Genomic DNA, 26,383 nt, shown 5'->3' with positions numbered 1-26,383 from the left:
CTCTATGCGGCCCAGTCGAGCTGGCGTGCTGCACCACTGATGGTTCGGAAACGCGCGAAATTCGTCGTATTTGCCCACCTCTACACGGCTCCTGGAGTTTTTAATCAGCACTCACCATTCCCATTCCACCTCTCGCTTTCCCAATTCCGTCCTCCCCCCCCCCCCCCCCCCCCCCCCCCCCCCCTCATCCTTAAAGTAGCAGGCGCGGGACAAGCTACCGCGGTCCGACCTCTCCCACCTTTGTATCATTCATTTTACTTTCTCTGTCCTTTCGTATGCTGTAAACCACCTTTTTTTTTTCAGTAATACGTCATATCACAAGTGTTTATGGCTTAGTTTCAAGCTAGAATACAGAGGTAAAATGTCATTCTTAAATGACAGAATTGGGCAACGGAAAGAAGCTTCAATATGGTTGGTTGGTTTGGTTGGTCGGTTTGTTGAGTTTAACGGTCCCGAAGCGACTCAGGCTATGAGGGACGCCGTACTGGAGGGCTCCGGAAATTTCGACCACCTGGGGTTCCTTAACGTGCACTGACATCGCACAGTACACGGGCCTTTATAATTTCGCCTCCATCGAAATTCGATCGCCGCGACCGGGATCGATCCAGCGTCTTTCGGGCCAGGAGCCGAGCGCCATAACCACTGAGCCACCGCGGCGGCGCCTTCAATATGGTGACGAACATTTCGAGACAAGGACTTGTCTACTTCAGGACAGAGTGCTGACACATTGGGTTTATAGCACCCTTTTTAGCTTCCACTGAAACTGGACGATTGAGCGAACTCCGAAAATTGTTTATTACCCGAATGGGCCTCAGAGCCGCTTGAAAACACTCTTGGTTACATTCTAGCGAAGAATAACTTGATGAAAAGCTGCATCCGGTTGACGCTGTACTTGGTGCTGGTAAGGCAGAACTATACAAAAGTGTCAAAACAGCAGCATGTCAATAATGCCAGATTCGGTGTAGACAGCGGCAGGTAAAATTAAAAAAAAAGCGTAGTTACGCGCTGGTTACAGCCTCGCCCATCGCATTCAGCCCTTCCCCTCGCCGGCCTTCGACTTGGCAGATTCGCCGTACTTTCCGTGACGCAGAGCACGCTTGAAGTTCCTCGCCCAGAATCGGGCGTCACGTCGGCGGGGCGCCGGGACCTCGCTGAACTCTGGCCTCTGCCACAGCAGGTCGTTCGGGTCCGGAGCCAGCAGCGCAGTGAGCCTCATGGCGTAGTCCAGGTTATCGAGCAGGTTAAGGGTCAAGAAGAAGCAGTAGTTGGCCGCACGGCACCACGCTCTGGTCCTCTGCTTCAGTGGTGCGGCACCTTCCAGGAACTCGGCGACGTGACGACTGGATTTCGTCACGGACTCTACTCTGCTGTCCTCCCGAAGAATCTGGTTGATTGCAGAAGCGCTGAGTCCCGTCTTCTCTTGCACGTCGTACAGGAGCTCGACTACCTCGAGTAGACCGAACTTGGCTCCCTTCAGGAATCCTTCCTCCAAGAACCTGACGTCGGCGCTGCGAAGCAATAATTGCGTGCGTGGATTATTCATTCCGGAACAGAATACAGCCCTCAAGACAACTGAAGGCGACAGTGACGAGGACAACACGTTTACATAACATATTCAACAAGTGAACGAGTAACCGAGCGTTCGAAGCGCACACCTTCTGGTCTGGGCGAAGGAAATCCTGAAAAGTACGTAAATTGGTCTCTAGTAAAAGTGAAAAGAAAACTCACAGAATGTTATGACTGTGTAATGCGATGTTCAGCGATAGCTGTTTAGGCTTTTAGTTTTGGGGACATATTTCTGGCGCACTGGTGTAGTGGTCAAGTGATGCACTCCTGCATGGCAGGCGGCTGTTCCAAACAGAGCCACCCGTAGGCTTATGCGATCCAGGTTGGCCGTGACATTCAGGTCAGGTGTCCTTAATGTCACGTGACCATGGCATTAACCGGTTACGCCGACGGCGACGAGAAAGCCAGGGACTGGCGCCTAACAGCTGTCGCTGTAAAGCAATTGACATTTCGTGTTTCACAGACACCCTTGTTCCCGAATTGTGGAGGTTTTTTCCGTAACCCAAAACGTTTTTTGACCCTTTTCAGTTACCGTTGTATGCATATCTTACAAGTGAACCACTCAGCGACCCGCCCTTCTCGATTAGATTACTAGGCGAAATGTGATAAAGCGGTGGTCAAGCCATCTGTAGGCGACCGATGACCCGCTTCGACACCGCAGGAAAGAATAAAGGAAAAGAATGCTCGTTTACAGCCCGGACTACTTGGCGCAGTAGCCCGTGAGTACTCCGGGGTCACAGAATGTTGCCCGATAATGTAGTAGCCTCGCAGGTCTCCTAGACAAAAACAAGGCAACCAGAGAGCCCTTTCCTCCCGATGACACCTCTCGCTGTGACTTATCTCGTTGTTGGTTTGCGCAGAACGTCTGAAGACCCAATCCTTTAGAATTTAGGCCTAACGCAGTTACCTGGGCGCTGTATCCTCGGCGTTGACGTGGTAGGCATATTGTCCCAGAACCAGAAGCACGAGAAAAGGCTTAACCACACCGAAGGTCGAGTGAGCCTTGCGGGCGAGCTGGAAAAGGAACCTCCCGCTGGGACAGAACACGTCGTCTCCGTCATAAGACGTCGGCACTGCCGCAGTCAGCGCCCTCTTCATTCGGACTCGGAAGAAATCCAGCACGTGCCCGACCGGCTTGGCTACGATCACGGCCAGCGCCAGGCTGCAGAAGCCGATCACCAGGCCGGCTTCGTCCAGGGCCTCTCGGCTGGTGCTACTCTTTCGGATGAGATCTGCCAGGTAGTCGACGATGCCGGGGGACGTCGGCAAGGGCTCTATTTGCTCCCTATTGCTTGCAAAAAGATCCGGTAGCTCGTGCAGGTTTAGTACAGGTGTCAGGACGTTCGGGTAAGGCCTGTCGATGGTGCGATCCCTGACCTTGTAGATGTCGGCGAAGAGAGGCTTCTCCGGGTTCGTCGGTGACGGCGTGGCCGCGACGCAGTCCAGCATGAGACGGTCGAAGGAGTCGTCCCACTCGTTGGAGGCGAACACTCGGAGCCAGGAGGCGTACAGCGAGCGGCGAGTGGCGTCATCCGGGTACTTGACTCGCTTCAGGACTTCCCGGGCGCCCTTCATGGCCATGATGTCGCTCCAGTCGGTGCGATTGTATGCAGGTATGTCCGACGGAGCAGAAGACATCATCCGCGCAAAAGCGGCGAAGAACTCGGAGAACGCTGCCATAACTGCAAAGATTCAACAAAAGGTGTTGTTACCGTTGACAATACAGAGTTTGTCTACGCTCAAGAACTGCGCTCTAAAAAACTAGTAGAAGCACAGACGAACTAAAACGCCTATTAAACATCCGGCGTCAGCTGTTAACTCCGTTTAATGCGGTGTTCACTCTTGTTTCGCTAGAGGGGAAAACAGTCTGCGCAAACTCGCAATAGACAGACAACGAAGCATACTTTACAGAGCACTTGTCTCCCCTGCAGGAGCTGCAGGCATTTCTCTAAATATTATGATTCCGCTGGCTGTAAATAACATAATAAAATATTTAGCTACAGGAAGTGGAAGGTGGGCGTTTTGGTTGCTAGAGGTAAAATGCAAAGTTGAGAAACGCTTCATTTAGACAGAGATTTATTATGAGTCGACGTTTCGGACAGAGCCTGTCCTTTCTCAATACTGAAGTTACAGCGATCTCCTTCTTAAAAAGTTGGCATTGGCACACATGTGTGCAAATGCCAACTCCTTAAGAAGGGGAGGATGATTGCTGCAACTTCAGTCTCTGTCCAAAACGTCGACTCAAAATAAGTCTCAGTCTAAATGAAGCGTTTCTCAACGTCACACACACGCACACGCGCGCGCACGCACACACACACACACACACACACACACACACACACACACACACACACACACACACGCACACGCACACGCACACGCACACGCACGCGCACGCGCACACGCACACACGCACACACGCACACACGCACACACACACACACACACACACACATATATATATATATATATATATATATATATATATATATATATATATATATATATATATATATATATATATATATATATATAGCCGTGAAAACATGACGTACTTGACTGCTTAAAGTAATATACATCGAAGTATACGCTTCTTTTAAGGAAACATTTTTATTTGACTCGACGTTTCGATTAGAGGACCGATCTTTTTCATATATATATATATATATATATATATATATATATATATATATATATATATATATATATATATTCCGCAGCAGTCCTCTCAACCGCGCGTTCCCCTATTAAAAGCGGTATAGAGCTGAGTTGGGGGGAATGATTACCGGGGGTGTTGTTCACGCGTTTACAAGGCAGCCATTAATTGGTACTCGCATCTATAATACAGGTCTTTTTACATGGTCGAGAATGTTCGCATTTCCGTCAGTTCATTCACCCCTGTAAACTTTCACACTGCCATTTCAGACATTCATCCATACCCCAATACGTTCTTCATCACCCTCCTCTCCATAAAAAGATATCAAGTGCTTCTTTTTCTGCTTCTTCTTGCAGGAATAAACATGTGAATATATCATTAGGCAAGCTTTTATTGTAATGTTTCACGAAAACATCGGTCGTATGGTAAAAAGCGAGGTGCACGGCGAAGCATTTGTGGAAAGTTATTTAGCATTTAAGTGTCGCTACGGTGGAGCAACTTTGCTTGGAAAAAAAACCGCGCACCCTTAAGACATGCACTGAGAAAGATTGGATGACACAGCGCTGTGTCGTCCTACCTCTCTGAGCTCGTGTCTTAAGGGTGTGCTGCTTTTTCCAAACATGAATTACCAACTAGCCCGTTCGACCACCCTTGCAGGAGGAGCAATTGCCGGCAGAACCCGCAAGGCTGACCCCATCAGTAGCATGCGACAACCTCAACCCCAGCGCATCAGAATACGGTGAAAGGGGCAGGCGGGTAGCGCGCCAGACCACCGCATTGGCCGCTGTTTACTCTAGTAACGGCACTGGTGGTTATCCGAACAGAGACGACAACGCTCGCCGAGAAGCAATAAACAGAAATTTTAACGCGGGAGCTTTGAAAGTCCCGTTGTCCAGAAAATACGGTGTCGGCCTTGTGAGCGAAATATCGCGAGCATGACTCTCGCAGGTGGTCCCCAGAGAGCAACCTACGAAGCAGGTGGGCCACCTAGGTCACGTAACCTGGTGGCGTCATCACAAACTGCCTACTGGATTGTGAGCACACTGCCCACCGTGGCACGTGGCAGTTGAATAAACGATTGGTTGCTCTTTTGTCTATAAACAAAAAATGCTCTATAGACAGTCTATAGACGTCTTATAGACTCTATTGCCTTCTTATAGATATTTCTTTTGGTCTATTCATAGTCTATAGACAAGTCTACTAAAAGTGTATGGCCATAAATATATAGGTGGTCTATAGACTGTCTATAGGATTTGTATTGCCTATAGACTGTTCTCTAGGGTTTGTCTATAAAGAAACTGTAGACTTCATAGACAGAAGTCTGTGGACAGTCTATAGACTAAAGAATTTTTTGTAAAGGAAGGCCCACCGCTGAGAGCACCTGCCGTCGCATTGCAGTGGCGCACCGCTTAACCCCTGCACCACTGCGCCAGGAGGGGTATGAGGAGTCCCAGGGATCTATGAAAAATAGAGAATTACCTTCTGATATATGAGAATTGACCCACTACGCTCCCGATGACGTACCCTTAGGGCGGAGCTTAAGTGCCCTCTCCAATTTTTTCAGCACGTCTCCTAAGCCAGCGGGCGACCTGACAACTCAAAACCTGGAACGCACACAGACGTTGCCCGAAGCGTAGACGGGCCGTGTGAGAACACACCGAACGCTGTAGTCCTTAATCTGAGTGTGTAAACTGCTCTCTTTCTCGAAAATATCTTAAATAAGGCGCACCTCTGAGTGATAATTTCTTATGAAAAAATTAATGTGGATTAGCTCAGCAAATCCAGGATATACAAAGCGGAAGCAAGATTGAGGTCTCCACGGGCCCACGGAGCCGGTTGTGCGCCTTTCCTTTCGTGAAACTAAACGGTCTTTGCAAAGTTGTCAACGCCAATGAACTCTATGAAAGCCGTCGGCTCACTTATTTTGTTTGGTTTTTGACGAAAGGAAACTGCACAGTAACAGTATCACATATCTCGGTTGACACCCGAACAGCGCCGTAAAGGAAGGGGTAAAGGAGGGAGGGAAAGAAGAAAGAGAAAACTGAAAGTTGGATTTTCGAGGAAAGGCGCGGCGCTGCGTAGCGGCGGAACAGAGTCACTGGCGGAACACATGTGGCTCGGTGCTAATAGTGGCGCATGCGCAGTTGTGACTAGGGAGAGAGAGAGAGGGTCGGCGGCGGCCACCTGCGGCGTGCGTGACGTCACTCGTGCTCCGACATACGCCGGCTCGCGCGAAGCGCGGTGTTGACTAGCGTAGTGAAGCTTTTCGCTTCAAAACTTACCTGTGGTACATACACGTGCAAATAGTTAACACCGATGCGAATCACCTATATAACATGTTTCAGGGCCCGAAAGGGTTGAAGAGAAACCAGAAGATGGGGACAAAAATGCAACTAATAGGCATTCTGGACTGCGATGTTAATAAACTGGCATGGAGAATTCAACATTGCACGCAAAGGAGCTGCAGTGTTCCGGCTTGGGGTTGTCCTAGCAAAAACTTCCGAACTCACGCTGTTGCTTCTGTCAACGTACCGGCTAAGTAGCCACTTAAAGCATTCATTAAGGCTGCTGTCCTTTATTGTCTTCAGTTAGGAGCTGACGCAACCTGCCACAATAAATGCCATGTACCGTGTTACCGTTACCGAGGTATCGGGAGCCCTCACACCACCGCTGAGCACCCGCTGATTGGCCCCGATACTGCAGATGAGCGCGCAGCTGTCGGGTACCTGGCGCCATCTGGCGCCGTCAAGACAATTTGCGCATGCGTATTGGCTGCGCGCGGGCTCCCGGTACTCCGGTACCGGTAACACTGTACACTGTATTCTAAAGGTGTCTCTTAAGGCTGTGACTCATGCAACAAAAAAGTACTGTAACCAGGACCAAAAATGTGGAAGTGAAGCACTACGGCACCTCTTTCTTCTTTTAGTCCCTCCTTTATACCTTCCCTTAGGGCGCGGTTCGGGTGTCCACCGAGATATGACACAGATACTGTGCCATTTCCTTTGCCCAAAAACCAATTTTGAAGCACTCGTGCATGTATGTGAGGCCTCGCTAGACGCCCGTCCCCTGCAGTCGAGCTTCCCCGCACACCACTCCCGCAACACCGCGTCCTTGTTTGCTTAGCTACCCTAGCTAGCAATGGAGGGCACCTGTGCCTGCGTACGGTGCAAACACCACGCGGGCACAGGAGAAAGCTGATCTGCAGTCTGGCTCGGGCAGCTGAGAGCGCGCAGCTCTTCGGCGGCGGAATGCAGCCACGCAGAATCTGCTTCGTGCCCGTTTTACTGTAATATGGCTTAATAAACTGGGGACTTCTCTTTGCTAGGGGATGCCAGAGTTTTTATTTATTTATTTATTTATTTATTTAGAAATACTGCCAATCCCACTCGGGATCATCGCAGGAAAGGCAAAAACAGTATTCAACAAAGCACGTGTTTTTCCTCCATAAAAACACTAAGGCGCCCGTGTGCTGTGCGATGTCAGTGCACGTTAAAGATCCCCAGGTGGTCGAAATTATTCCGGAGCCCTCCACTACGGCACCTCATTCTTCCTTTCTTCTTTCACTCCCTCCTTTATCCCTTCCCTTACTGCGCGGTTCAGGTGTCCAACGATATATATGAGACAGATACTGCGCCATTTCCTTTCCCCAAAAACCAATTATTATTATTAACAAAGCAAATACATAAACCACAGCGCTGCAACTATATGTGAACAGAGGCTGTTAGGTTTAATAGCAATAATATTAATCGGTGAGAAACAACATGGGAGCAACAATACAAGGGAAAAGAAACAAGAACAACACAAATGCATTACACATTAGAAAGAACAATTTTCATTAAATCAAATAGAGCACTGGAGCTGACGAAATGGCGTTTATAATGCACATTGTAAAGCTAGTAGGTGCGCTTCATATGTCTCTAAAAAATGTTCTGAAAGATGAGATGGTTACACTTGATGGTAGGTTATTCCATTCTCGAATGGCTGACGGAAAAAACGAATGTCTAAAACAGTCTGTGTTGAATCGATATTCTTCCAATGTTTGTGAGTGCCTATGTCTCGTTGTTCTTGTTTCTGATTTTGAAATATACCTTGTACAATCTATGTTCACCATGTTGTGAATAAGTTGATAAAGTAGTTTCTGTCGTGCAAGCCTGGCGCGGTTTTGTAACGTAAGTATTCCAGCGTTGTTTATGAGTTCTGTGGGTGATTCAGTTTGTCTGTATTTGTTGTAGATAAATCTTACAGCTCTCCTTAGAACTCCCTCTAGTTTCTTTAATAGTTTATCTGTAAACGTAAACCAGGCTATACTCGCATATTCAAGTACACGTCTCACAAAAGTATTGTAGGAAAGTAATTTAATGTCTGACGGCGCCTCTTGAGAAATAATAATAATTGGTTTTTGGTGGAAAGGAAATGGCGCAGTATCTGTCTCATATATCGTTGGACACCTGAACCGCGCCGTAAGGGAAGGGATAGAGGGAGTGAAAGAAGAGAGGAACAAATAGGTCCGTAGTGGAGGGCTCCGGAATAATTTCGACCACCTGGGTATCTTTAACGTGCACTGACATCGCACAGCACACGGGCGCCTTAGCGTTTTTCCTCCATAAAAACGCAGCCGCCGCGGTCGGGTTCGAACCCGGGAACTCCGGATCAGTAGTCGAGCGCCCTAACCACTGAGCCACCGCGGCGGGGCACCCCTCTTGAGAAAGGAAAGCAGTTTCAGTGCAGATGACGTAATGAAGTTCACGTGCAAGTTCCATTTCAGATAATAATAATAATTGGTTTGGGGGAAAGGAAATGGCGCAGTATCTGTCTCATATATCTTTGGACACCTGAACCGCGCCGTCAAGGAAGGGATAAAGGAGGGAGTGAAAGAAGAAAGGAAGAAGAGGTGCCGTAGTGGAGGGCTCCGGAATAATTTCGACCACCTGGGGATCTTTAACGTGCACTGACATCGCACAGCACACGGGCGCCTTAGCGTTTTTCCTCCATAAAAACGCAGCCGCCGCGGTCGGGTTCGAACCCGAGAACTCCGGATCAGTAGTCGAGCGCCCTAACCACTGAGCCACCGCGGAGATCAGATGATAAAATTAAACCAAGGTATTTATGCTGTGTAACTGAGGGAAGCGGGATATTGTTCAGTGTGTATGAAAAGTCCGATACGTTATATTTCCTGGTAATTCGCAAGATGGCTGGTTTTTCGATATTAATACTCATTTGCCATTTAGCGCACCAATCAGATACAGACTGTAGTGCATTTAAAGTGTTATGTGGTCACCTGGAGAGTTAATTTCATGGTACAGTATGCGATCGTCAGCAAAAAGCCTCATTCGAATAAGAATGATAGCAGGTAAATCATTGATGAAGATAGTGAATAAAATAGGTGAGAGAACACTGCCCTGGGGCACACCGGACGTAACTTCAGTTATGTTAGACTTTTCACGGTTAAATTCTACGAATTGTGATCGATTAGCTAAGTAGTTTTTAATCCAGTTAATGATGGGTCCTTCGCCAAGTGTAGATTCCCACTTTAGAATTAGTTTTTATGGGATACACGATCGACTGCTTTAGAAAAGTCTAGTAAAATGAGGTCAATTTGTTTTTGATCGTCGATGCTTAGTGAAACGTCATGTATAAGTTCGACGAGCTGCGTGACGGTAGATAGTTTTTTGCGAAATCCGTGCTGAAACGGCGATATAATTTGATTACATTCAAGGAAGGATGTTATATGATTCAATATTATGTGTTCCAGTAGTTTGCAAGCGGTACTAGTAAGTGAAATGGGCCTAAAGTTAGACTTGATCTTCATGTCCAGATTTGTGGATAGGAATTACTTTGGTCAATTTCCGGTCGGCTGGAAGGGAAGATGAAGATAACGATTTGTTGAAAATAAGGGATAAGTATTTCGCCATCCATTCTGCATATCTTGTTAGAAATGCATTGGGTATATTGCCGGGTCCAGATCCCTTTTTCCAATCTAATTTAAGCAAGAGGTTGAGTACACCAGCCTCACCAACTGTAAGGGGCTGGAGGCACGTGTTGGGAGCTGTTAAGTGTGGTAGGTTTCCGTCATTGTTTTTATTGCTGGATCGGCTACGTAGGTGTGGTTTCTAGGAATACAGCGATGGGTCTGCTGCGTAGGAGCTTGATAGGTGACGCTTGCAACGTGAGACGTCGTCTGCTCCGTGTTTACCTGAGGGTGAGGAGGAACGCGGCGTCTGGCGCGTTGCTGCAAGGCTTTACGTTGCTGGTGCGGCTGGCGCCATCTATGGGAAGCGTCTTGTAACAGAAGCGAATCTCGTGAGAACTCCGTCCGGCATCGGTGCATCGGCGTCGCACACCCCCAGCCCGTGCGAACACTCGCCCGTAACAACGTCCTTGCTCTCTAGCGTAGCCCTTCGAGGAACATCTCGTTGGTCGCTAGTCGCTGTATATTACATCTGTAGCAATGAATGCCGCTTGTATCAGCACACTGTCGTAATATTTTGCTTTCGAGGACACGGCCGCCGTTGTCGGCATGCGCGAAGCAGCGCCAGGAGAAGACGAGCGGAGAATATACATGTGTATTCCTTCCTGCGATTTTAAAACCGCACAGTATATAGGCACAGTCGATTACATACGTCGCCCATCGGTACACTCCCGGATGTGTCGCGATGCGTTCTCATGCACAAGGCAGTTTCGACTAGCACATTACGGCTCAGCGCTTGCTTTCTTCAGGAGTTCTTCTGATGTATCGTAGTTACGAAGAGGTGCTGCTCCTCACTGATAAACACGGACTCTGCCATGAATGAGACGGATTCTGAAACTAAAGAGACTATAGCATCTCCAACTCGTTTTGTCCTTGTCACTTCGAAAAACAGAAAATACGAAAATTGGTTTTTACGTAATCAAAGGTTCGACGGTACGCCGCCTGGTCAAGGTGACGCATTGTTAACACGAAGATTATTGAGAACAAGGGCCCCGCATGGGACCCGGAACGTCGTTTTTGTTTTTTGACTAGGTCAGGGAACCAATCTTCACGCTAACAAAATTGGTTCTGAGGAAAGGAAACTGCGCAGTAACTGTCTCGCGTATCTCGGCGGACACCCGAACCCTTCGCACGTTTCGAAGACAAGCAATCAGTTTGTCAGCGCTCATGTAGACGAACACAGGTACGCGTTAGTTAAACGGACACTTACCGGCTTGACGCACGCTCTCAAACGCTAGGAAACGAACCAGCCGGGCAGCAATCTTCGAAGGGTAGCGCGTGCGCGCTGTGAATCTGAGAGCTCAGGAGAAACGACAGAGACGTCCGGAGCGGCCAGAGCGACAGCGACGGATCGCGTGATGCGATTGGCCAGCTCACGCGTTTTATTTCGATTACAGGGGGATAGATGGCGCAACACCCTCGGTGGCCGTAAAAAAAAGAAAAGAAAAGCGAGCGAGAGCATTGCGTCATGCGGCCGACATCCGCAAGTCTAGCTCCTTGGATGCAATTCGCTTTCTCCTTTCATTCTGCTCATATGTCAAAGAGCGTTAGTCCCCCCCCCCCCCCCCTTTTTTTTTTATGAACAGGCTTTGAAACTTCTGTTACGCTCCCTCCAGAATTTTTCTCCCTGGGGACCCATTCTTACGCCGCGCTGCAGACTACCGTATTGCAGACCTTGGTCGCCCTCGGCTGCTGCTGCTGCAACGAGGCCCGTATTTTTCCGGTTTCCGCTGTCACGTCCCGCCCGGCCAGGTGGCGACGCAGTCACGTGACAGCAGCGAGGCACCGGCCGTCCCAGGGCAGTGCGAGATGTATTTCACCCCTTTCCTTTCGCAACCTTCTCTACGGAGGAGCTCCCCTAATGCATTTGTGCTAGCATAGACAGAAGCAAAGTAACCGCAGCATTTGCTCACTAATAACCTCTATACGAATGTTCCAAGGCAGACGACCGGAAGGATTATGAATTCTTGAAGCTCGAACTTAGAGAAAGAAAGGGAAGACTAAATCCCCTGAAAAGCGTTTCAACGAGCAGCCTTGGCTTCGTTTTAAGGAAGACGAAATAATGTTTCGCGCTGTTTATTTTTTTTTGTGTGTGTGTGGAAATTATACAACGCAAGCAGTAACTCCAAACGTCGTTTATTGCCCGAAAGGCACTGAAACACTCGGAAGGATACTTAGTTCCATTGTGATTGCAGACAACGGCTCCTACATGAAAAGCTGCATCAACTTGATGCTGCACTCGATACCGAAAAGGCACAACCGTACAAAGGTGCTAGCATGCTCTCCATGCTGGACTCACTGAAGACAGCAGCTGCTGCATGAAAAACCCGCAGTTACGCGGTGGTTACAGCCCGGCACATCGCATTCAGCCCTCCCCCCCACCAGCCTTCAACTTGGCAAATTCGCCGTACTTTCCGCGACGCAGGGCACGCCTGAAGTATCTAGCCCAGAATCGAGCCGCACTCCTGCGCGCTGCGGAGACCCCGCCGAACTCTGGCCTCTGCCACAGCAGGTCGTTCGGGTCCGGAGCCAGCACTGCAGTGAGCCTCATGGCGTAGTCCAGGTTATCCTCCAGGTGCAAGGTGTAAAAAAAGCCCGGGTTGGCAATACGACACCACGGTCTGGTCTTCTGCATCGGCTGAGCGGCACCTTCCAGGAACTCTTCGACGTGATGACTGGATTTCTCCACGTGCTCCATGCAACTGCTCTCCCCAAGGATCCGGTTGATTGTAGCAGCGCCGAGTCCCATCTTCTCTTGCGCGTCGTACAGGAGCTCGACTACCTCCAGACGCCCGAACTTCGCTTGCTTCAGGAATCCTTCCTCCAAGAACCTGACGTCGGCGCTGCAAAGAAATAATTGCGTGCGTGTATTATTCGAACGGGCACTTGATAGGCGAGGCGAAGTGACACTGTTCGCTTCTCCGCAGGTTTCGGTGCTGCATTTCGATCAGGCGCAAAGAAGCCGCAGATATCGAGCATTTCGCGTCAGGGCGGCTGACTTGTTGAAGCGAATAGCTTCACGACGCTAGGCAAAGCAGTCGTCGCGTAGGCCGGAGAATGACCTTGAACGACATTCAGCCCAACCATGTTAGCCGTGTATGACCATATGTGGTACAGTTATGGTGTCGAACACTAGACTCATGACCTTTAGTGGACCTTTGACGTTGGGTGACCTTTGAGTTTACCTTTGACCTTAAAAACACCCGATGAGGTGATGTGAAGCCAAGTGATGACATCTGATGGGGGTGTCGTAAAACAATGTGGTACCACGTCATAGCCACGTGGTCGTGCGGGTATATATAGAACGGCTGTCGCGAGCGTGTAGCGGAGCAGACATGGACGAGCCTCAGACGCTCAGCAAGCCTGCTTGCTTTTCGCTGAATTCCAGGGTTAGCCAAATTAAGCCACTGCCAATTTTTTTTTTTTGAGACCGGCTTTCTATTAGGTGCTCAGTGTCCTTCACGCGGGATGGAGGTAAACCCCACATACCGTCACAACCAAACGTGTAATGATGCAAAACAATATTGCGGCTTGCTAAGGGCATCGCTGTCGGCCTTGGTTGTGAGGCGCGTTACTTACACGGTGCAACTTTCAAAACAGAGTAAATGTATTAAAGCCGGTTTTTCTAGCGTGAAAAGTTACGCAAGGCTGTAGAAAAAAGTGTATAAGGCGAAGTTATCCCTTTTTTGCACATTTTTTAGGTGTACGTATATTTTTTTTTCTACCATTTCCGGCCTGCTTACCTCTTCCTGTCCCAAATCGAGGAGAAGCGATCAACTGGCCACATGGCTTTTTCGACGTCCACGGCTGACAGAAAGTGGAGGAAAGGGGGAGGAAAGGCGGGGAGGTTGGCCGGTAGATGAAGCCAGTTTGCTACCCTGCACTGAGGGAAAGGGATGGAGGGAGACAAAGGCGAGGGAGAGAAGGCAGTGATAAGAAAAAGCAGAAAGCGAAAAGGCTTCTAGTGAGCCCTTGCAAAATGTTTCACGCCAATTTCAATGCTATGTCGTCGTTTATCTGCCCGCACGATGTCCGGAAAATTAGATTCAAGCGTTGGGAAAGGTTACGGAAATGGGTAATTTATAATACATTTTTGTCAGCACCAGATCAAAAACTACCTAGGACACGGACCAACGGCCCCCAGTCCAAATGCATAAGCGGGCCCGGAACGCTGCTGCTGTGGTGAGTGGGCCCGGAACGCTGCTGCTGTGGTGAGTTCAGTCGGAACTTAACAGCCTTCAAGCAATGTCCTACAGACAACAAATAAACAGCGATCCGGAAGAACTCCTTGCGGGTGTCTCTGTTAACCTGGCTTTTATATGGTCAATACTGCTGCACATTCTCGCCAACGCCTGCCTAAGGAGCCTAGAAAGTGAGGCAAAGTGTCGCTTTGTTCAATGTCTTATGCCCCGATCAGGCTGAAGTCAAGACCGTGCGAGATCTCCAGTGGTTCTGTACATATCAGCGCCCCCCCCCCCCCCCCCCATCACTGTCATTTCACTCCATATTTTGTCCTCGCGTTGAACGCTTCAAGGACCAAACCACCCAACTGCGTTTCCTGCTCTTACCCGGGGGCGGCGTCCCCGCTCTTGGCGTGGTAGGCGTACTGTCCCAGAACCAGCATCACGAGGAAAGGCTCGATGACTTCGGCGCTATGGTTAGTTCTGTGGCCGAGCTGGAAAAGGAACCTCCTGTTGGGACAGAACACGTCGTCTCCGTCATAAGACGTCGGCACTGCCGCAGTCAGCACCCTCTTCATTCGGACTCGGAAGAAAGCCTGCACGTCCTCGACCGGTTTGGCTGCGACCACGGCCAGCGCCAGGCTGCAGAAGCCGATGACCAGGCCCGCTTCGTCCAGGGCCTCTCGGCTGGTGCGGCTCTTCCGGATCAGGTCCGCCAGGTAGTTGACGATGCCGGGTGACGTCGGCAGGGGCTCTATCGGTTCCGGTTTGCGTGCGAAGAGGCGCGGTATCCTGTGCCGGACGAATACAGCGGTCGGGGCGCTCGCGTGAGGCCTGTCGATGGTGCGATCCCTGGCCTTGTAGATGTCGGCGAAGAGAGGCTTCTCCGGGTTCGTCGGTGACGGCGTGGCCGCGACGCAGTCCAGCATGAGACGGTCGAAGGAGTCGTCCCACTCGTTGGAGGCGAACACTCGGAGCCAGGAGGCGTACAGCGAGCGGCGAGTGGCGACATCCGGGTACTTGACTCGCTTCAGGACTTCCCGGGCGCCCTTCATGGCCGCGATGTCGCTCCAGGTGGCGCGATAGCGTACAATGCAGCAAGGGCACGCTCCATGCGAACGCGCCATCCGAGAAAATTGGGCGCAGAAATCCGGGAACGTCTCCATAGCTGCAAAGTGTTAATAAACGGTATTACCGTCCAGAAGTCCTACACTGTAACAAGTGGAGGGTGCACGGCTGGAGTAAATCGCCACCTTTACGCCCTCCTTGAGGATTTTACTCTGTTAAATGTCGTGTTGACTTCTGCTATAAAGTCTACTGACTCTCTATAGACAAACCCTAGACAGCAGTCTATAGGCAATACGAATCGTACAGACAGTCTATACACGATCTATAGATTTATGGCCATACACTTATAGTAGCCTTTTATCTATGGACAGTCTACAGATTATGAATAGACAAAAATGTCTATAGGAAGGCAATAGAGTCTATAAGAAGTCTACAGACTGTCTATAGAGCATTTTTGTAAAGTATGCTCCCAATTGGGCAGACAAAAGAGGGTGATGTAGTACAAACCGTATTCTATCATCAACCAGGTATGTGGTACATAGTAATCTGCCCTTCAATAAACATCATCTCCATCACTGAATCCACTGCCTGTGAATGACGCGACTCCTTTTTTTTTAGCGACAGGAAATGAAGTGGCAGGTGGGGGCTGCGAACAGCACAGGGTGCTGCAGTATACATGGTGAAGCGGGTGACGAAGCACGACCGCCTTTTATTTTTCTCGACATTTAGGAGGATGACGTCGCTACGCCTATGTACATATGTAATTTTACATGCTCGGACGACGTTCGCATTTCTTGCCGGCTTATTTGCTCTGTTACCTTTCACCTTGCCAATTCGGGCATCTCACAAAACGTTCGCGGCGTCCATTCCTTCATTAATCCACTTCCCGTAAGCAAACTATCAAGCGCTTCTGTTTGTTTCTTCTTGCAGGAGTAAGCATGTAAATGTTTCACCGAGTAGACTTTTCACGTTTTGTTCTACGGAACATACAACCTATGTCGTAAGGTACACAGCGCACTCCACAGCGAAGCAGCGGATAAGGACACGCGCCAGATGCTGTTCACCCTATAGTGTTTGAAGATAATCGAACAGATGTGGAACGCTCGTGAAGGCAACGGAAGCCAGAATGTCTAAGGAGAATGACCTGGCATCTCAAAACCGAGTACACACCAAAAGCCACTAGTTTAAAGCATGTAGGTCGCGTCAAAACCTAATGAACGCGGGTAATTAACTCGGACACTGTTTAATTAAATGGTTCGGAAATTGGTTCGGTTTGGCGCGACAATTTGATAACGGGTGGGAGTACAGAGGCTCCCCTTCATTACGTACGGTTTATTCACGAGTTATTTACAACGTCGACCAGGGCGGCTGTGATGACTTAGATCGGTAAGCGTGCTAGGTCAAAGCTCGCTCTTGACGAAACTGTCAGCCAGCTCGTCCTATAGTTAGTACTATAGGCTTCGCTATTTTTTGTTTATTTTTTCGGCCCAGGGCCAGCGCCAGGCATGCAAGCGAGCGTCGAGTGTGTGCTTACATCTTCTGAAGGATTGTCAGCGACTCAGCGATGGTTTCGGGAAAGCACTGACCCCCCCCCCCTCAGAGGTGTCCGCATCACGCAGTAAAAAAATTGAAAATTGCTTTTGGGGTAAGGAATGACGCAGCAACTGTCCGAATTTTCAATCGACACGTCAGCCGCTCCGTGAGTGAAGGGTAGGAGGGGGAGAAGCACGTGAGAAACAGGTCCCGCAGTGGAGGGCTCCGGACGAGTTTCGGTCACCAAGGAATCTTCAACGTGCGCTCGCCACGCACAGCACACGGGCGTCATCAGCGTTTCGCTTCCATCGAAGCGCAGATTGAGCCCCCGCCGTCGGGCTCAATAGCCGAGCGCTCCGATTACTGAGCCAACCCACGAAGAGGACGCGAGGGGGCGCTGGAATCCGATCCGTGCTTCGACTCCGCGCTTCGATGTCTACGCTTTCACTTTCCGGTGCTGCGGACGTTGATCAGGCCCGAGGCCTGTTCGCGTCCAGTGCGGAAAACGGCCCGGCCACTTGTGGTAGCGAATGAACCGAAGCACAAACCGGCGTTCCTTTGGCATCGGCCGCCGATTCACCAAAGGCGCTTTTTTCGGAGCTCCACCGACTACGTCCGAAGCTAAGTGCTTTTTGGTATTTGCGCTTCTAGTACATGCTGTAGGGGCGATAGTTTTAAACCGTGTTAAGGGTAGGAAGGCTAGCGGAAGTGTGTGTGCCGAAGGTTTTTGTGTAGGAATCTTTGGCGGGCTTTTACGTTGCGTAGTGCCGAAGGTTTTTGTGTAGGAATTTTGGCGGGCTTTTACGTTGCGTAGTGACGAATGTTTTTGTGTAGAAATTTTGGCGGGCTTTTACGTTGCGTAGTGCCGAACGTTTTTGTGTAGGAATTTTGGCGGGCTTTTACGTTGCGTTGTGTCGAAGGTTTTCGTGTAGGAATTTTGCCGGGCTTTTACGTTCCGTAGTGACGAATGTTTTTGTGTAGGAATTTTGGCGGGCTTTTACGTTGCGTAGTGCCGAACGTTTTTGTGTAGGAATTTTGCCGGGCTTTTACGTTCCGTAGTGCCGAAGGTTTTCGTGTAGGAATTTTGCCGGGCTTTTACGTTCCGTAGTGCCGAAGGTTTTTGTATAGGAATTTTGGCGGGCTTTTACGTTGCGTGGTGCCGAAGGTTTTTGTATAGGAATTTTGGCGGGCTTTTACGTTCCGTAGTGCCGAAGGTTTTTGTATAGGAATTTTGGCGGGCTTTTACGTTCCGTAGTGCCGAAGGTTTTTGTATAGGAATTTTGGCGGGCTTTTACGTTGCGTAGTGTCGAAGGTTTTCGTGTAGGAATTTTGGCGGGCTTTTACGTTGCGTAGTGTCGAAGGTTTTCGTGTAGGAATTTTGGCGGGCTTTTACGTTGCGTAGTGCCGAAGGTTTTGGTGTAGGAATTTTGGCGGGCTTTTACGATGCGTAGTCGGCCGGACGATGGGTCGGCAAGCTAGGTAAGTCACGATGGACGGGGACGGGGAGTTAGTGCAGTGCCAGGAGTGCGACCGTTGATGCTATTTAGACGAGAAAAAGTTCAGGAGCTTAGCCGAGGCAGATGGGGCTAGCTCCGCGTGCCAGATATGTAAGCGTTTTGAGGAGGCCGTTCGGACGTTGAAAGGCGAATGGGCAGCTAGGATTAAGGAACTCAAAGGGGACCTGAAGGTGGAACGAGAGGAACGGATTAAGCTAGAAACCCAGGTCGCCGAGTCGCTTAAGAGGGAGGAGGCTAATGCCGACCTGTTGGAGCGAATTGTGGGCGAGCTGAAATAGGAGCGGGGAAAGCTGGCCCAGCTAGAAGAGCAGGCAGAAGCGCTCAGGTCGCGGCCGGCAGGGCACCCCGGTTCGGAGAAGTGTCAGGTGGGGGACGAGGCTCGTCGATCCTACAGTGCTGTAGCGCAGCGGGCTTTGAGTTGGTAAGAGAGATAGAGGTAAAAACGGGCACGGAGACTCGCGACAGTAGCGTACGGCGGCGGGAGAGATGGCTAGTGCTATCCGGAGGGCAACAGTCGCAGTTAGGAAACGAACGGTTAGAGAGCGGAGGAGGGTTCTGGTAGTCGGTGACTCGAACGTAGCGAGGGTTGAGGGAGACGTTTTGACGACAGTGAAGGCGACAGGCGGGTGCAGGTGGAGGCCCAGTCAGGGAAGTGCATGGTAGATGCAATGGCCAAAGCCCAGGAGGTGGTGGTGGGCAACATGGATGGCGAACACCTTGTCGTCATCCATGCTGGTCTCAATGATGTGCTGAAGGGGAGGAGCCAGAATCTCGAGAAGCAGTTAGAAGTGGGGATGCGTAGTCTTAGAGAGGCCTCTGAAAGTGTGTATGTGACCATGTGCACAATCCCAGACGTCCAGACGCAGTCTAGCGAAAGGGAAAGAAGGGTCGTTGAGGCTAACCATGTAATTAGGTTAATGAGTCAACGACTAAAATACGGTGTGATGGAAGTTAACGGAAGTGTACGAGGCCATGCCCCACCCTTTTGCACAGAATGGCATTCACTTCGGTGGTGCCACTGGCAAGAGGGTGGGTAGTAGGATAGGTCGCCAGGCAACAGCTTTTTTGGGGGGACCCAGAGCTCTGAGGGAACCAGTGTAGAGAAGGAAGAACCAAGATCAAAGGGACGATGGAATCATAGGAGAAGAAATGGACGCAAGCGCCAGGGCCAAGTTAATTCAGATATAGGTTTCATTAACATGCGAGGTGGCAGGAATAGACTGAAATGGGAGGAAATCGAAGAACAGTTAAGGCAGGAGGAATTAATGGTATATGATTTAGTGGAAACGCATCTTAGAGACGTGGAGCAACCACCCTGCAACCCAGACTATGCATGGGAATATTGCAATAGAACAGAGGGCAGCAGAAAGGGGGGTGGTATTGGGGCATTCATTCATAAAAGTGAGTTTTCAAAGGGTTAAACTGGGATGCAAGGAACATTTATGGCTAAAAGGAACAGTGGCAGGCAAGCAAACACTCCTTGGCGTTGTATACCTGTGGACAGGAGCTAATGCCAAAGAGGAAAACAGGAAAATGTTTGAATGTATCAAAGCGACATTGATGAGCTAGGACAACAAGGGGAGACAATTATATTAGGCAACATGAACGCACATATAGAAGACCTGGATGGGTACACAGGTTCGACAGGAAGCATGCTGCAGGATATGTGTGACAGGCATGATTTAGTTGTATGCAACAGTACTGAGAAGTGTGAAGGGCTCATAACATGGGAGGCAGGGAACCTGCACTCGACGATAGATTATGCACTAATGTCACAGAGGATGTATATAATAGATTAGGGGTAATGAGCATAGATGAACATGCTTCTGGAAGTCTAGGTAGTGACCACAAGCATATCAATTTCAGTTTCAGAAGAGAAACCAATGTAGGACTGAAGCGAGATGAACAATCAGAGGGGAATTTTTACTCAGAAAAGCAATTGCAAGCAGCAGCCAAACAAATTGAGAAAGTAATTTTTGAGGATAATGAAACAGAATGGACTTATACAAAATTAACTCGATTACTTGAGCTAGGGCTAGCTATGGGGCGAGTAAAGCTAAAAGGGAAAAGATGCAAACCCAAGAGTTGGTGGGATGAGGAGGTCAAGAGGGCGATAGAGAAACGTCAGGAAGCGTCCAGGGAACACAAATATTCCAAGAAGAGGGGGGAACCAGAAGTTGAAGTAGACAGAAAATGGGATATTTTCAAAAAGTGTAGAAGGGAAGCATCCTATTTGATTAATGACAAAATTAGAAGAAAGCATGCCCAATGGATGTCAAAAGTAAATAAAAAGGATAGAAAAGCAGCTCAAAAAATTCTGGAAACATCTAAATGCAATGAGTAATAAAACTAGGCTAGAACAAAGGTTTATTGTTACAGATGAGGGTATTCGACTAGAAGGGGATGAAGCAATAAAACACATAGGAACAAGGATGACGGAAAAATTTAAAGAAAGAAATGTTGCACATAATTTATCGAAGGAGGATAGACTGGTTACTGCAATTGCTTCACTTAAGCAAAAAGAGAGTGGGAAAGGGCAGAGAAGAAGGTTCCCAGTGGCACGTCAACAAGACCAGATGGTATTCCAATTATGTTAATAAAGAAGCTAGGACCAAAATCCAAGGAAACATTAATACAGGTAGCGAATCAAATGATAGTGGATTGCAAAGTCCCCAATGAATAGCGATTAAGTAGAATGAACATGATATATAAGGGAAAGGGGGACAAAGCTGATGTCAGGAACTACCGTACCATAACCGTGACATCTGTGGTTTACAGGGTGGTGATGCAGATTATAAAGGACAGTTTGCAGGCTTGGGTAGAGAACGAGGCGGTGCTAGGGGAGCTACAAAATGGGTTCCAGAAACAAAGGAGGTTGGAGGACAACCTGTTTTCATTGACTCAGTGTATAGAGATTGCTGAAAAGGAACACAGGCCCCTATGACTAGAATTTCTGTACATTAGGGGAGCCTACGACAACGTTATTCAAGAGTATCTGTGGGACATACTGGGCACATTGGATGTGGAAGATGGAGTAATTAATCTTTCAAGAGATATATATAAAGGTAGCAGAGTGCTTATAAAATGGGAAAGAAATGTATCAGGGCCTGTAGAGATACAGCGGGGCTCAGGCAAGGATGTCCTCTGTCTCCTTTGTTACTCATGTTTTACCTGCAAGTGTTGGAGACCAAGCTAGAGAGGAGCGGACTAGGCTTCAACCTTTCTTTTTTCAAGCAAGAGGAATGGATTGAACAGTCATTACAGGGGCTAGTATACACGGATGATATAGTGCAAATGGCTGACAACAAGGAAGATTTGCAGAAGTTGATAGACATATGTGGTACAGAGGGAGACAGATTAGGTTTCAAGTTCAGTAAGGAAAAATCTGCAGTCATGATATTTAATGATGAGGGCGGTCAGCATAGAATACAGGAGTTCATGCTAGAAGTAGTGGATGAGTACATTTTGGGGTGTGGATGAATAACGGTGCTGAGTATCTCACATAGCATGAAAAATATGTAATGAATAAAGCTAGCAGCAATGCAGCTGTCATGAAAAATAGAGCACTGTGGAATTACAATAGGTGTGAAGTGGTAAGAGGGATCTGGAAAGGGGTGGTGGTTCCTAGCCTGGCTTTCGATAATGTGGTCTTGTGCATGAGACCACATGTTCAAGCAAGGTTAGAAATCAAACAACGCGGCATAGGGAGGCTAGCTTTGGGAGCAATACACCAAATCAGGGGGTACAGGGTGATATGGGATGGGCGTCGTTCGAGAGCAGAGAAGACAGCAGTATGATAGCATTTCAGGAGTGATTGATAAAAATGGGGGAAAAGCGGTGGGCTAGGAAAGTTTTCAGATACCTGTGCATAAGGAATGTTGACACGAAATGGAGAAAGCAAACTAGAAAATTGACAAGCAAACATCTGGATAGCAGTAGAAGGGCAAATCAGCAATTATCGGTTAAGAAAAACGTTAAAGAAACAGAGAAAGCACTGTGGAAAACAGGGATGCTGACGAAATTGGCACTGGGAACATAGAGGATCTTTAAGCAGGAAATTGCCAAACAAAATATTTATGATAATTGTAGGGGAAGCTCTTTGTTGCTTGAGGCCAGGATGGGAGTTTTGCAAGTAAGACATATAGAGCCAGGTACCACGAGATAGACACGTTGTGCGTTGCGTGCGGAGAGGAGGAGGAAATGACTGAACACTTGATACTTTTCTGTAAAGGGCTTCACCCTACAGTGGAAAGCAGCTGGGCTGGTTTACCCAAGGCATTTGGGTTTAGGGACGGTGAAGGGAAAGTAGATTTTAAGCGGGTAGAAGTAACCAAGCGAAGGTTATCTGATTGGCGGCTAAAATCAAGACAAAAGTGAAATTCCACGAGTCACGGCTAGGTGGCCTCAGCCTCCGCCCGACTTAAAAGGTTCAGTCTTATCGATCCATCTATCCACCCATGCGTTTGTGCCGGCGTGAACTAGTCTCGCAAAGCGGGCCCGCACCGCGCATGCTTTCCCCCATAAGCGTGTCCAACCGTCTCTACCTGGGCAAAGGCGTCGCCGTAGGAGTGTTGTTTTTCGTTACGGGGCACACTGACGAGACAGCCCCCCCCCCCCCCCCCCCCCCCTCCCCTCTCTCTCTCTCTCGGAAAGAAAATTATACAGTCAAAACGCATCTGTGTGTGAGAATCGCACAGAAAAACTGACCCAGTGCACACTTGCAAATAATAAACTTTGGCGCCTAAAAAGACGAATAACCGATCGTATTAGAAATTTTTCTAGGCTCAAAGGCGGCACAGACCATGTCAATACTGATAAACAAAAATGGGCCCGGGGCACAGAAATGTGGCAACAGACGTTTTAGGCACCTTCTTGACATTTGTTGTGGTACAAGTTGGAAGATTTACATTATTCTCAAAGTAAAGCAAGTGTTCATGCTTTCAGTTGCTCCGAACCTCTACGGTCATGAAATCGCCCTGTTTCTTCAGCCACCGTTGTCCCGGCTAGACAGAATTTTAATATATGCATTACAGCCGGTGCCTGTTCTCGTCTTCAACCAGCGGCTGAAGCAGTCGGGTGATAGGTGCACTGTGAAAGCCTCCTGTTAAGGCGTGCGGAAGAAGCGTCTAGTGAACAGCGCGCAGTCATTTCATGAAGTTGCTAAACACACTATATTGAACACGTAAAGTAAACCGCGCCGCTCTATGAATCGTGGTAGTGAAAATTAGGTGGCAAGGCTGCGACCTGTACAAAAAAAAAAAATAATACGGTCTACAGGTCCAGATGTGTGTACGTGAAACTCTGGCGTATGAACTTAGTCTACAAAGTCTCATGTCACTCCGGACTGCGTCAAGTTGACTTCACACGAGGTGGAAGCTAGACAGGAGAGGCAGAAAACATGCATCGTGCGTGACAGCGTTACTGGCCAGCGCTTGCTTTCTTCAAACATTTTTCGAAAAGAAATCTTTATGACTTGTTATAAAGTATCGCAGGTTATGCAGGTTATGACAAGGAACGTACTGCTCGCGTAGACCGTGACAAACACAAGCATGAAAGAGATTCTGAAAGTACAAAATCGCAACGCCGTTTGTTTCGAAGGCAAGCAAGCAGCTCGTCTGCACGCGTGCAGCCGAATACGGCTACGCGACAGGTGAACGGGCACTTACCAGCTTGGTGTACAATACCAAAAGCAAGGAAACGTGAAAAATCACGAGCAGTGTACACTGCGCAAGCACTTCTAGCGCGGGAACAAATGTATACACGCCGAAGAGGCCGTACTCTGCCGTAATTTCACTGCCGAAGCAACAACAAACGAAATCTCGTAATGCGATTGGTCCGTCTGCGCGTTTTATTTTAATAATGATAGGACAGATGGCGCCACGCTCCCGTTGTGTATAAAATTCCTCTGTATAGAAAGTAGCGACGCTCTCCTCCACTCCCGCGCTTTCCTCCTTGATTATCCTCTCCTGCTGTCTGTGCGCGCTGCGCACGGCACGCTTCGCAGGCAGTCGCGCGCTCGCCGGCCCGGTGTTCGCTGGCACACGGGAGCGCGCCGAAGTTTGCGCTTTTTTTCACGCTCTGTTATTAAACGCAACCACAAGATGGACAGTCATAATCAAATTACAAAATAACAATTTGGCAGTGGAACTGCAGAGGATTTCGGAAAAAGACAGGCCATAATACTGCAATATGTCAATAGCGTTGATCTCAAATCTGCGGTAATAACGCTGCAGGAGACCAATGCGGACGCGAAGCTCATTGCATACAAGACCTTCCATCTTCACCCAAGCATGTGCATATTAGTACGCAAAGAACACGCGGCCCAAATGATTGATCTGGAAGTGGAGGGGGTAGAATATACTTGCATGGAAATGTTACCCCTTCGTAGAGAAAACAAGAGTACTTGGATCGCAAATATCTACAGTAGGCCGAAGGATACTAGGGGCTGGTTATTATTATTAGGAAAGAAATTATTAGGAAAGTCAAAATTGCGGCTGATGGAGGTCCACTGCTAAATGTAAGGGACTTGAACGCCGCAAGCTACCTATGGGGCTACTCGTATGAGATTGCGATAAGGAAAAACACTTAGCAGATGCAATCAGGAATGAGGCGCTAACGATCTTAACGGACCCAAGCGAGCCTACTAGAGTGGGAAAATGTTTCTGTAAGGACACTAGTCTGGATTTAACTGCAGGCAAATATCTAAGAAATGCAGCCTGGGAGAGCTTGGGGAGCGATCACTTTATCCTGCAGACTACAGTTGAGTGCAACAAGACCAGCAGAAAGAGGGGGGGGGGGGGGGGGGGGCAGCGAGAATTAAAAAATTGGGATAAAGTCAGGGAGCGCAGGAGCAAAAGCAGGAGCACATCACTGAAGATTATGATCGGCATGGGCGAAAACGCTTTTGGAAGACGTGGAAACTCACACCAAAGCGATTAAGACATCGGAGGACTGTCCGGCCATTGAGCCGCATTTATTGCATCTATGGGAAGCGCGGAAAGGTCTCACAAAGAGGTGGAGGAGGAAGGAGCTAAACCGGAAACTAAAGAAAGAGTAGCAGAGCTTACGGAGCGCTATGCCTCGAATTTGGTCAATGATAACTGGCACAACCTCTGCGGCTCTTTCAATGGCAGACTTGACCTCAAGATAACCTGGTCCATATTGAAATGTCTGATGGGCCCAGGAAAGAGCAAAACAGAGCACAAATAAAATCCGTTGAGGGCCATACACAACTAACTTCAAGGGGAGCCAAAGGGAGCTCATTGCAGAACCTAAAAGGAGGTGCATACAATCGGAGGGTGTCGATAGATCTGGGCAGGCAGAATACACGGGCACACAGAATGAGGGAATGGACAAAGAGATCGCAACATGGGAGGTGCGTGCCGCACTCGTGGACATGAGGAGGGATGCCTGCCCTGGCGGAGATCGGGTTACCACAAAAACGCTAGGTAACTTATAATGTATTAGTTATGTGCTTTGCATTGCCTCTTTTATCGTGCTTGGTTGCTTAAGTGCGTTTATTTGCCTCTATTTTCTCAATGTTTGTTCATAGCTCATGTACATAAAGCATCGCATCACTGTAATAAGTACCGTATGGCATGCTGAAAAATAAGCGGAGATAACATAGTGCTCTCGTGAACGGGCCAGCGAAGCTGATCAGTTCACGCCGCCGCGGGATAGCAACCCAGCTGCGACAATATTTATTTTACTACTGCTGGTATATGAGAGGCTTCAGACAACTATTGGCTTTTCCAGGATTGCTAATAATGTGGTGCTTTCGTACATAAATTACCGACAACACGCGCAGCTGCGAGAGTAGGCACGTACAGTCTTTGCCAAAAGTAACCAGGCTGGACGGTTTGATTCTCTGTCGTATGTTGAAGCTGTTATGCCA

The 26,383-nt window shown here is 48.7% G+C and overlaps 2 protein-coding genes across 3 annotated transcripts; both read right to left on the bottom strand.

The window, feature by feature from the left end:
- Window positions 1–776: 776 nt before the first annotated feature.
- LOC144105701 (uncharacterized) lies at window positions 777–11,552 on the bottom strand. Its single transcript, XM_077638807.1, has 3 exons — window positions 11,401–11,552; window positions 2,474–3,248; window positions 777–1,508 (listed from the first exon to the last, which is right to left on the bottom strand). Exons 2-3 carry the CDS (start codon window positions 3,244–3,246, stop codon window positions 1,031–1,033), a joined length of 1,251 nt encoding a protein of 416 aa, XP_077494933.1. The 5' UTR covers window positions 3,247–3,248; window positions 11,401–11,552; the 3' UTR covers window positions 777–1,030.
- A 756-nt stretch (window positions 11,553–12,308) lies between these two features.
- Window positions 12,309–24,293, bottom strand: LOC144105700 (uncharacterized). Of its 2 annotated transcripts, XM_077638805.1 has the most exons (4): window positions 24,156–24,293; window positions 14,759–15,539; window positions 13,934–14,068; window positions 12,309–13,033 (listed from the first exon to the last, which is right to left on the bottom strand). In XM_077638805.1, exons 2-4 carry the CDS (start codon window positions 15,535–15,537, stop codon window positions 12,556–12,558), a joined length of 1,392 nt encoding a protein of 463 aa, XP_077494931.1. In that variant the 5' UTR covers window positions 15,538–15,539; window positions 24,156–24,293; the 3' UTR covers window positions 12,309–12,555. The 2 variants fall into 2 exon arrangements, with proteins under 2 accessions (XP_077494931.1, XP_077494932.1); XM_077638806.1 differs by lacking the exon at window positions 13,934–14,068 and having other exon boundaries at window positions 12,340–13,033.
- Between the last annotated feature and the right edge of the window lie 2,090 nt (window positions 24,294–26,383).

This window comes from Amblyomma americanum, chromosome 9 (assembly GCF_052857255.1).
Source record: "Amblyomma americanum isolate KBUSLIRL-KWMA chromosome 9, ASM5285725v1, whole genome shotgun sequence".
Classification (NCBI taxonomy): Eukaryota; Metazoa; Arthropoda; class Arachnida; order Ixodida; family Ixodidae; genus Amblyomma; species Amblyomma americanum.
The sequence above is the reverse complement of the archived record's forward strand: the minus strand, read 5'-3'. Positions and strand labels throughout refer to the sequence as shown.

Bases quoted from the DNA above. Each gene is read 5' to 3' on its own strand.
- LOC144105701 (XM_077638807.1), bottom strand. From the start codon at position 3,246: ATGGCAGCGTTCTCCGAGTTCTTCGCCGCTTTTGCGCGGATGATGTCT. The intron at 1,509-2,473 runs GTAACTGCGTTA...ATTGCTTCGCAG, and splicing joins GCCGAGGATACAGCGCCCAG to CGCCGACGTCAGGTTCTTGG.
- LOC144105700 (XM_077638805.1), bottom strand. From the start codon at position 15,537: ATGGAGACGTTCCCGGATTTCTGCGCCCAATTTTCTCGGATGGCGCGT. The intron at 14,069-14,758 runs GTAAGAGCAGGA...CCCTCAGTGCAG, and splicing joins AGCGGGGACGCCGCCCCCGG to GGTAGCAAACTGGCTTCATC. The intron at 13,034-13,933 runs GTAAGCAGGCCG...ATTTCTTTGCAG, and splicing joins TCGATTTGGGACAGGAAGAG to CGCCGACGTCAGGTTCTTGG.